General features: G+C 37.3%; 1 protein-coding gene across 1 annotated transcript; it reads left to right on the plus strand.

Annotated features, from left to right (window-relative positions):
• The first annotated feature begins 2,041 nt into the window (after window positions 1-2,041).
• On the plus strand, window positions 2,042-11,871 carry LOC150082481 (uncharacterized). The gene is made up of 3 exons (XM_090377786.1): window positions 2,042-2,128; window positions 7,175-7,253; window positions 11,480-11,871. Exons 2-3 carry the CDS (start codon window positions 7,184-7,186, stop codon window positions 11,869-11,871), a joined length of 462 nt encoding a protein of 153 aa, XP_090233912.1. The 5' UTR covers window positions 2,042-2,128; window positions 7,175-7,183.
• The last annotated feature ends 380 nt before the right edge of the window (window positions 11,872-12,251 follow it).

The raw sequence follows: 12,251 nt of genomic DNA on the forward strand, positions 1-12,251 counted from the left end.
TTGGAGAGTACGGGTATAGTTGTGGCCCACTTCCTTGTGGTATGGACGGGTGCTGAGGACCAGCCTTCCTGGTGATCGCTGTCTCTCTTAGCAAAGTGACCAGGAACAACTAAACAACATTCATTAATATTAAAGGCTAAAATCGGAAAAAACAATCGAATTCAACTCGAGTTCACTTGGATCCTCTTGGTTGGCAGTGCGAGTTGGAACAAAAATGCAAGTTAAAAACATACTGAATAATAAGCTTCATTTTATAAATGTTAATTCAGTCTCCGAACTTTCTGATCACACCTCAAGTACTATAGCAGACGAGTTGCACAGTCTGGGTTTGCACCTGTTTGCTGTGCAAACAGTTGCGAATCCAGACTGTTTACTGCAGCTGCATTGCGTTGTTTTGTTTTTATATTAAACCTTACACTATCATAACTAATTTCAAAAAAATTAACGAAAACTATTGTCATACATTATGATTCTAAACTTTTGGGAGGGAGTGTACGAGAGCAACTTGAAGGAAAAAAGATGGATAGGAATAGAGATATAAAAACCCAATTATCATAAACACAGTTAATAGCTGTTATAATTAATTATAAAATAAATGAAATTAAGAATTTATTTAATTAATAATTTAAACGAAACTCCAATTATATTATAATATTAATAATTGAATAATTTCTAATATTAATTAGATTATAAAAATAAAATAAATTAATAGGATATATGGAGTTAGAAGGGCTGTTGTGTTATGAATTTTTAACCCTCCCTTATGATTTTTTTATGCATAATGGGCCATTGTCTTCCTAAAGTTCATTTGTCTGTCCGTCCGTCCGCATGTAATAACTCGCCTTCCAGTAGATAGATTTTCATGAAAAATTATATTTGAGCTTTTTAAAAAGTTTTTAATATGATAATAAATAATCAATCTTAATAAATTAAACTTTCTTATTAAATATAATTAATAAATATATATTCTTAATAATTATTTACCTTCTTAATGACCCAAGTATAAAATTTCATCGAAATCTATCCTTTGGGAATAGAGATCATTACTGTATAAATCGATCCATAAAATTTATAATTTAAATAATTTAACATTTATAATTAAATTAATAATTTATTCATTGCTGAATTCTACCACTAGATGGCAACACATGACTCTTCACAAATCATAAATATTATTTGTAATAAAAAATACTGACAGGGGACAGAGTCCGCGATCATAAGCGTCTGAGATATAAAAATGAAATGATAAACATCTGTTGCTATGGTTACCAAGATAACCATGGCAACATAAGATGTCTTAGATATGGATCGAGATATTTTTAGACAGATTGCAGACGACAGCTTCGTTGTGACAATGGCTCGAAACAGTACATCATTTTCGGTTGCGGTGCGTAATATGGGTTTTTCCCTTCCCTGAAAAGCAAGTTCTTATTCTTCAAACTTGGAGCCCAGTTATTTTTGTAAATAGTAAGAGAGATGAAGTAATAAATATCCAGTAAGAACTGTATTTCTTTTTAAAAGTGAAAGGAAAATTAATGATTTAAATCAGGCTATCCAGGACAAAAGGGCCATAGTTTCTTTGCTGATTCCTTAGTAAAAGAAGTCAGGTTTTAATCCGGGAAAAACATTTCCAGTTCCAAACCAATGAACACATTTATATTCTGTTTGACCTTGCAGTTGTTAGGGCTTTCTACATTTCCTTGTCTGTTGCTAAGGGTTGTCGCAAGCCATCACCATTGATCGTCCAGGAAATATGTCAACAGAAATTAGAATAATAATTCGGTTTTGGTATGACGTTTCAAAGGAAGGGACCGGTTGGACTATGACTCGCAGAGGAAACGCTTCCTTTTCATGTTGGAAAACGCGTAACTAAGGGCTGTTGTAGTTATTCACCGCCCGGTGTTTTTGTCTGGTATAATGGTGTGCGTTTACTCAGCCACGATACACACACACACATGTCACGTGGTCTATCGATCTTGAGTCTACTCGTACATTCCACTTGGGGGAAAGTTCTGTTGCGAAGAGCACATAACTCACCTTGGGGAAGCTCGCGCGATTGAAGGACGACCTGGTTTCTTATTGGTATCCAAGGATCTATATATACCACTAATTTAGGACCACACCAAAGGTACCGTATGATCTTTAAATCATTCATTTTTATTAATGATTCCTCACAGAAATTATTATTCCTCATCTAATATTTGTCCTTATGAGTTGTATAAACAGAGTACGCTGTAAGAAATAGTTCATTAGGACAGTTCAATGGGAACAGTTCATAAAGACATTGAAATACCACTATGGGAGGAAGGAAACTGAACCACAGGAGTCAAATCATTGCTGGATAAGCACAGTCAATGCGTGGGTATGTGTACAGCTGGGACTTAGTGTATTGACGTTGAATTAATGAAAGTGGGAAGGTGTATTCATCTCCTAGATAGCGCGTGTAATGGACTGCGTTGGTGTACCAGAAGTGTTGGATGGAAGATCGTGTGTAGACTTTCTACTCGCTGAGAGGAATCGTCTCTTGTTTGATGGAATAATCAGGGTGATGCTGCAGATAGAGGTCGACCGCCAGAAAGGTGATCAATCCACTAGGGTGTTCCTTGGTCAGCTGGAAGAAGTGATGGTAATTTCAGATCATTGCAGGGTGTCCAATTGGGTGTTTGTTTAGATCTGGGCGTGGTGGCTGTTGCTCAGGGAAGAGCAGGTGCGTCGGGTGGCAGAGTGGTTTCAAGGTAGAACGAAGAGAGGTTATACCAACGCCTCTGAAAGATTGCAAAGAAATATTTGATAAAAGCTAGAATCCTTTTTATATATTTAGATTCAATAAGAGTTGATTATGTAGGTCCAGGTAGATGGTAAACGAGAGCATAACACAATGGATATCATTTACAAGCCAAAGTCCTGAAGTCGCTTTTTGAATGACCCATATCCTGTCAGAAGAAAGGTGGTATGCAGATTAGGGAAGAACCAGTTGAGTCGCTGTTCGTCGAAATGAGAGACGCTAGGTAGAAAAAGCTTTTGGTGGAACCATCCCATCGGGTTTTCAGAGGGAGACAAGTTCCTGCCTCTGGAGTTCTTGTTTTGGATGGAATCCAGCTTGTTTCTTCTTTCTGATGGTAAAGGAAAGCCCGGTGAAGGAAGTTGCCCCAGCCAAGTGTGGGCAGGTCACATATAGCTATGGTCTCATATTGGCACTGATGCTGGGGAATCCATTTCAGGATTTTACCCTCTCAGGCATGGCTCTCTTCTCTGCAGCCCTCTTGGTTAGAGCAGTTGGTGGGAGTCCTGTCTTATTAGAGTATCAAAAGCGATGAACGTTTCGTTTTCATAAATAAATTTCAAGATTTTTGCGCATGCGTAATTATTTTCATTAAATTTATTTGTATTCCTTAAAGTATAAGAAAAAATCATAAAGAGAAACACTTTGTGTTTCTCTTTATGATTTTTTGTTGGATTGGCCAGCCAATCCAACAATCCACACCCATGTCCTCCAACCACTCTGTTACGATCCGAGCAGTATGGCATGGTGCGTTGTCTTGCTGATACAGGTATGGGCCCTCCCCGAAGAATTGCCATAATGTTGGAAGTGCATAATTGTCCAGGATATCCTGGTTTTTTCGATAAGGACTAATGGGCCCAAGCGAAACCATGAAAGGAGCCCCATACCATGACACTGCCGCCACCAAACTTCATTGTTGGGAGGGTACAATCAGGAAGGAACTGTTCCTCTGGCATTCACCCAGAAACGGCCATAAGACTGGTAGAGTGCTAACCTCGACTCGTCTGTCCCTAAGACTGTTTTCCACTGTTCTACAGTCCAGGAGGATTATTATTTTTTCTTGCTGGCTTCGAGGTCTCAGTAGCCAGAAAGTGGGATTGCGGCACTTCCTGGCTACTCTAAATAGCATAAAACTCAATAAACTTAATTCGCCCCACCCCTCTACTTGTTATGCATCCCCAGACCATCTGACCAGCGAGGAATTTTACAGTCAGGATGGTAAGCCTTCGATTTTCGTTTTGTGAAAGAGCCATGCAAGTTGAATTTCGATTCGTCAGACCAGATGACGGTGTCCCATTGCTCTTTTGCCCATGAAACATGCGCTTTAGTCCAAGCAAGTTGCTTCTTCTTCATTTGTTGGGTCAACAAATGCTTCTTCTTGGGCCGATAGGCATGCAGACCACATTCCGTCTTTGGATAGTTGGTGCGCTTGTTTCAACACCAGAGGCCATCTCAAAATCCAGTTTTAGATCAGGAGCACTAGCATGACGATTACGAAGTTTCAATTATCGATCTTGGGAAGTCGTAGTCACTCTCTTACGCCCTGATCTAGGTCTTCTCTGCCCCAAGAAGGGCTTTCTGGGACAAAAAGCCCTTCCTGGGACAACGCAACAGCTACACTTTTTTTCTTGGTGTCAACGGAACATATGGAGCCATCTTACACCTCCGCAAAACAGGATACTAATGAGCGTGTATACCCTTCCAACGCCGTATTTATAGAAACGGCTGATGCAATACCTTTCAATTACTATCTGATGCAATAGAAGCGTTATCTGACGCAATACCTTGCAATTACTGTCTGATGCAATAGAAGCGTTATCTGACGTAATACCTTTGCTTTGCGACAAATAAAATGACTGTAATCAAAGAATATCTTATACGTTTCACTACAAATGTTACTTTTTTTTTAAGGCGATGCAGTTTTTTTTTGTCCACCACTGTATATACAAAACCTACTGAATTCGCGGGCAAATACAAACAGCATCTCTGACTTCAATTTTTAGAAAATTCCAAATTTTTGGCACCATCTTTGGAACACACTTAATTGCCACACCTTGTATATCCAATTTGATTGAAACACTCTGGAATGCTCCATTAGTGACAAAGCAAAAAAAAATATCAGTTGACCAAGAAGCGCCAACACCATCCGATGTTGGCCATCGAGAAACTGACCATAGCCTGTAAAGGAGAGAAGGGATTGAATAACCTCACTGAACAAGAGAAGCGGGCAATAATAATTGTAGTGTCTACCACGGAGTGTCTTCTTTGCCCATCTTTCTAGCTTCGTTTACTCCCTCTGAGCGAAATGGCACTCCTTGCTTAAGTTTAGTGGGGTATGCCACTTGTCTGTCTTCCTTATGGTCTGCTACATTGTTGCTGTGTTCTTCTGGAAGTAATATACACTGAGTGATCACTGAATTATGACCTAATACTTCGTAGGTCCTCCTTTTGCCCTCGGTTCAGCAGTCCGACGTGGCATTGATTCAACAAGATGTTGGAAGCGTTCGGGAGGAATGGCCAACCAAGCTGTGTGTTATGAGGTCAGCAATGCAGGTATGGAGGTGATTGGTGTATGCAGATGCCTGATATGCCTTTCCATAGAGTTCCACAAGTGCTCTATGAGATTGATATCGGGGGAGTCCGGAGGAGTACGAGTCGTCGGACCCGGCGCTCACCTCTAACATCAACCTTTCGCTGACCTTTGCAGATTTGCCGTCAGGTCGTTGTTTGACCATTTTGACGCCAGTCCTGGTACACTTTAACTACGGCGGCTCTCGAACACCCCACCAGTTCAGCCGTTTGGGAAATAGAGGCATCAGCTCGTCGAGCACCCACAATCTGTCCTTTATCAAAGTCCAATAAATGCTTCCTTTTACTCAGCTTTTCTTTTCATGCACGACAATGCGTTTGTGCGTAGAGCTCAAGTGATGGAAGAATATCTTGAAGCTGAAGATATCCAATGACTGCCATGTCTAGCACAATAATCAGATTTAAATCCATTCGAAAATGTGTAAATATTTGTATTGGCATGGGAATATGAGTTGGCATGCCGGCGTGGAGTACCCCAGGGTTCGGTGTTGGGCCCATTGTTGTTTTGTATATTTATCAATGATATTGATGAAGGTATATCAGGCTTAATGTCGAAGTTTGCTGATGATACAAAGGTTGGCAGGGTTGTTAATGACAGTAAAGACGTTTACTACTCCAACTGGATCTAGATAAGTTTGGCCGATGGGCTGAGAGGAGACAAATGAAGTTTAACATTGACAAATGCAAAGTACTGAATATGGGTAGAAGTAACTCAAGAGAAACGTACCAACTGTGTGGTACTACACTTAGGGTGGTAGAAAATGAAAAAGACTTGGGAGTAATTGTGCAGTCAGATATGAAGTTTTCTGAGCAGTGCAGACAGGCTGCTAGAGCAGGTCATGGGGTATTGTCAATGATATACAGAAATTTTGCTAGCAGGGAAAAGGAGGTGATTATCCCTCTGTATAACGCAATGGTCAGGCCACACCTTGAGTACTGCGTACAGGTCTGAAGGCCTCATTTTAGGAAGGATGTAGAGTTGCTTGAACGAGTGCAGAGAAGGGTGATGAGATTGGTGAATGAAACAAAGGGTTGCTCTTACAAAGAAACACTAAAGTTCTGCAAATTGCAGCGTCTGGAGACCAGGCACATGCGAGGTGATCTGATTGAGGTATATAAGGCCTTGAATGGATTGAGCACGCTGAATTCTGATGAGATTCTTTCACTTGCTCAGATTACGAACCTGAGCAAGTTTACATCTTTAAAGAGTTAGAAACAAGAAACAAAATTGTTTATTCGGTCACCAGAGAACATGACCCTGAATAATACTTCCTTCCATGGAAGTGTTTTTAAAACATTAGCGAGTTTCGGTTTTGGTTTTGCTTTTGGACAAACCTCCGGTTGGGGGTTGCGTGACACCTACTTTCCGGATGGCTCGCCTTGCATCATGAGATTAAGTTGTTTTCCAAGTCGGGCACGATTCCTTTGGTTCTCAGTGATCTCTGGACTCGTGTTGTTGGGGGGGAGGAAGAAAGTCTTTACTTTTATGAAATAGTTCAATGTTCCAGTACATATTAGATTATTTCTTTCTAATTAGATTATTTATTTTTTCTATTACATAAGCAAACATGATCTTTTTTACTCCACTTTATTTCAGACTCTGTGATTTAATAAATTAATCGTTTCCTACAGTATAGTTTCATACAACATACCGGTGATGTCCTGACGAATAGCAATGTATTAAACTATCACTGACGTGCTCGTCACTGTGAACGCCATACTGTCTCTGTCATAATAAAAACTAGTTTTTAAAAATCTTTAAATGTTTGTCGGTATTAAATACTTCTCCCGTTTGTTTTTCAGTGTTAAAAAATGCAAATTCTTTTCAAGACATCCCTGGGACTCCTTGTTTGCATTTCCTTGTTCAGTGCGACAGTTGTCTGTAAGTATGGCTTACTCGAGTATTCATGCTGCAATTAAACTCATTGAACTAAAAGGGTTTCTAGAATTCAAAACGTTTCGTTTCTGAATTGGCAACAAATCTGTGAAATTTTAAATTTCATTTGTGAGGATCTGAATGATGTACTGATTATAATATTTTAATGAATGATGTCCTCATTATAAAATGATTAATATCTGAAAGATTTCCTGATCATGAAATCTTTCTTTAAAATTGCATTTGATTTTAGTGTGCTCTGAAGTAGAGATACAGAGGGTTGTGGCAACTGTTTTTAATCAATTTAATGATCTCATTTGATATCCAATCAAATGAATAACCGAATGATTTTCCATAATGGATTGAATCATTAGAATGATAATCGAACTAATCGAATGATTTTTCCATGATCGAAAATGATTTTCTACAATCGAATGAATGATTAGAATGAAATGAACAAAATCGAAGTAATCATTAGAATGATATGAATATCATCGATTGATTTTACAAAATCATGAATCATTCGAATGTTACTAGTATGATTGAAATAATCGAATGATTGCTATAATCTAAATAAATAATCGAATGACTTTCCATCATGGAAATAATGGAATGCTTTGCTCTGACTGAAATAATTTAGTGACTTTCTCTAATCGAATGATTTTCCAAAATCGGATGATTTGTCATAATTGGACGATTTTCCATAATGGAATGAATCATTAGAATTATGTCAATATCATCAAAACATTGGAACGACTTTTTGCTAATCGAAAGATTTTCTATTCCAATGATATCACATAATCAAAATAATCGAATGATTGCTATAATCGAAATAATCGAATGGTTTCCATGGAATGATTGGAATGATTGCTATAATCGAACGACTTTCCATAACCGAACGATTTACTATCACTGAAGAATTTTTCATATTACTAGTATGATTAAAATAATCGCAAGGTATAGGTATGAGTGAAATAATCGAATTATTTGCTACAATGGAAATAATCGAATGGTTTCCATGGTGAAAATAATGGAATGATTTGCTATAATCGAACGACTTTCCATACTCGAACGATTTACTATCATTGAAGAGTTTGTAGTATGATTGAAATAATCGAAAGATTTGAGTACGATTGAAATAATCAGATGATTTGCTACAATAGAAATAATCGACTAATTTACTACAATGGAAATAATCAGATGATTTGCTACAATAGAAATAATCGAATAATTTACTACAATGGAAATAATCGAACGACTTTATATGAGCGAAGTAATTGAATGATTGCTATAATTGAAATAATCGGATGATTTGCTACAATGGAAATAATCGAATGATTTGCTACAGTGGAAATAATCGAACGACTTTATATGAGCGAAGTAATTGAATGATTGCTATAATTGAAATAATCGAATGGTTTCCATGGTGAAAATAATGGATGATTTGCTATAATCGAACGACTTTCCATACTCGAACGATTTACTATAATTGAAGAGTTTGTAGTATGATCATACGTTACTAGTATGATTGAAATCAATCATACGTTACTAGTATGATTGAAATAATCGAAAGGTTTGAGTACGATTGAAATAATCGGATGATTTGCTACAATAGAAATAATCGAATAATTTACTACAATGGAAATAATCGAACGACTTTATATGAGTGAAGTAATTGAATGATTGCTATAATTGAAATAATCGGATGATTTGCTACAATGGAAATAATCGAATGATTTGCTACAGTGGAAATAATCGAATGATTTGCTACAGTGAAAATAAATGAATGATTTGCTACAGTGGAAATAATCGAACAACTTTATATGAGCGAAGTAATTGAATGATTGCTATAATTGAAATAATCGGATGATTTGCTACAGTGGAAATAATCGAATGATTTGCTACAGTGGAAATAATCGAACGACTTTATATGAACGAAGTAATTGAATGATTGCTATAATTGAAATAATCGAATGATTGCTATAATCGAAATAATCGAATGGTTTCCATGGCGAAAATAATGGATGATTTGCTATAATCGAACGACTTTCCATACTCGAACGATTTACTATCATTGAAGAGTTTGTAGTATGATCATACGTTACTAGTATGATTGAAATCAATCATACGTTACTAGTATGATTGAAATAATCGAAAAGTTTGAGTACGATTGAAATAATCGGATGATTTGCTACAATAGAAATAATCGAATAATTTACTACAATGGAAATAATCGAACCACTTTATATGAGTGAAGTAATTGAATGAGTGCTATAATTGAAATAATCGGATGATTTGCTACAATGGAAATAATCGAATGATTTGCTACAGTGGAAATAATCGAATGATTTGCTACAGTGGAAATAAATGAATGATTTGCTACAGTGGAAATAATCGAACAACTTTATATGAGCGAAGTAATTGAATGATTGCTATAATTGAAATAATCGGATGATTTGCTACAATGGAAATAATCGAATGATTTGCTACGGTGGAAATAATCGAATGATTTGCTACAGTGGAAATAATAGAACGACTTTATATGAGCGAAGTAATTGAATGATTGCTATAACTGAAATAATCGAATGATTAGCTATAACTGAAATAATTGAATGGCTTTCCATGATGGAAATAATCGAATGAATTGCTATAATCGAAATAATCTAACGACTTCCCATAATTGAATGGTTTACTGTCATCGAAGGATTTGTCATTATCAGGGGCGCATCCAGACACATCTAATAGGACTTGAACCCTTGCCCTCCTCGGGTCCTTAAATACGTAACTTGTATTTTTTGTTGTTAACGTTTTTTATTTATTATTTACAGTGCATCAAGCACTCTTGACATTCGAATTTTTTAATGATTAACGGTTATTGCCATCATGAAGCAGCTTTTCATCCAAACTCCACTACATATCGCAAGGTTTTCAGGATTAGAATGTTAGTGAATGCTACACTTGCTCTGACACGACCCTAGTAGGACAAAGCTCCCACTTTTCATGGTCTAACAACGTTTGAACAACGTTCTAAAATATGGTGTAACCACAGTGTGATTTGAATCTTTACTATCAATAAGGAATGGAATAATAGTGAGAGATGAGCTAACAGCTCCTCCTAATTGGGAGATTATATTATTCAGGAAGGGACTACATTGATTAAACTGATTATGCCATTGCGCAATATACTAATACAGTACCTAAAAGGGGCCCACTAAGAACGCCAACCTTTGCCCCAAGAAATGTAGATCAGCCTCTGGTCATAAACGAATGAATCATTAGAATGGAATGGAATATAATCGAAATAATCGGAAGAATCATTAGAATGATATGATTATAATCTAATGACTTTCTAAAATCATGAATCGTTCGAATGCTCTGCGTATAATTGAAATAAATAATCGAATAACTTTCCATGATGGAAATAATGGAATGATTTGCTCTGACCCAAATAATTTAGCGACCTTCTCTAATCGAATGATTTTCCGAAATCGGATGATTTGTCATAATTGAACGATTTTCCATAATCGAATGAATCATTAGAATGATGTGAATATAATCAAAACATTGCAACGACTTTTTGCTAATCGAAAGATTTTCTGTTCGAATGATATCACATAATCAAAATAATCGAATGATTTGCGATAACCAAAATAATCGATTATAGTAAATCTCCAAAGTAGCGTTATATATGGTGATATGTTAGTCGGTCTCAGGCGATGGTAGAGTCGTTTTTTCACCCGGAAATTCGGGTTTTTCATCCAGAAAACAGAAAATCGACCTCAGAATACACGCAGTTTATAGACAATATACGCTGAGCAACGTGGCCTTAGTTGCCGATGCTCCTAAACCCCAACCAACAACAGAGTGATGTGTTTCGTAGTAGGATTGTCTTTCATCGAGCCATAAGTGAACAATCATGGTCAGTTGTCCATTTTCAAGATCTGCTGGAACTTTGTTATAAGGCGTGAAAATGGTGGCATCTGTCTTTTCAACGAATCTGGCATTGCAAATCTTTGTCATTTTATGGATGCCAGACGCACCAAATAGCCAGAACCTACAGACTACAACAACCCCAAGATGATGCCTAGCCGGGACTGCAACTTATACCAGAACCAATTAAAAACGTCATGCTGTTTTAAAATGGAAAAATTGTAGTAAAATTCTCATAAAATTCTATTCATTTCAAATGGCAATGACACCAGTTTATTTTCTTTTTTTTTTTTTTTTTTCAGGTCACAATGATGATGATGATGTGGTTGGTGATTTGGCTGACGATGTTGGAACCCCTGTAGCAGTCGTAGTGGGTAGTAGTTTTGTGGGTTTGATTTTTACGAGCGGACTTATTGTATTCTGTTGCCGTTGGTACGAATGCTGCTGCTTTCACCCAAAGTTCATAGTGGTGGGGACAACAGGGGGCCCAACTACAGTGGTGAACACTACCAACATTGCCATGCCTCCAGCTCCTGCTCCTACGTTCGTCCATCCTCAATCTGCGTACTACCCGGTACCGAGTCATTCCAGTCACGAAGCGGCCAATCCTCTCTATGACAATCAGAAGAACGCTCCACCCCCGCCCCCTTATACCTCAGTCCCAACAGATGAAAGGTGGAAAGGATATTACTAAAGGATATTACAATGAATGTTTATAAAACTATTAATAATTTCGTGTTATGAATTAGTATCTGTATCAAAAGGATCTTTGGATTTCCATCTGTTCAAATAAAGTTTGTTGAAATCACTGTATGGTCATTGCCGAATGCTCCTTAACAACACACATTGATATATGAGGGAAGGATTCAAAAAAGATTTGCATTCACCCAGACGTAGTTGTGGTATAAAGATGAAATTCTTTTGTTTGATACCTTGAAATCTCTCTAGCAACCAAGTCAATTTTGGTTTCGAGCTGATAATTAATTTTTTTCTTTGCAGCACTAAGTGAAGTGAAGTGCCACAATGGATAAAGTGGAATCCAGATCAGTGATTCGGCTCCTCTTTCTGCAAGGG

This window comes from Mastigoproctus giganteus, chromosome 7 (genome assembly GCF_048544385.1).
Source record: "Mastigoproctus giganteus isolate SK-2022 chromosome 7, ASM4854438v1, whole genome shotgun sequence".
Taxonomy (NCBI): Eukaryota; Metazoa; Arthropoda; class Arachnida; order Uropygi; family Thelyphonidae; genus Mastigoproctus; species Mastigoproctus giganteus.

Excerpts from the sequence above, each read along its gene's own strand:
- LOC150082481 (XM_090377786.1), top strand. The coding sequence starts at position 7,184 with ATGCAAATTCTTTTCAAGACATCCCTGGGACTCCTTGTTTGCATTTCC. Across the intron at positions 7,254-11,479 it reads GTTCAGTGCGACAGTTGTCT|GTCACAATGATGATGATGAT; the intron begins GTAAGTATGGCT and ends TTTTTTTTTCAG.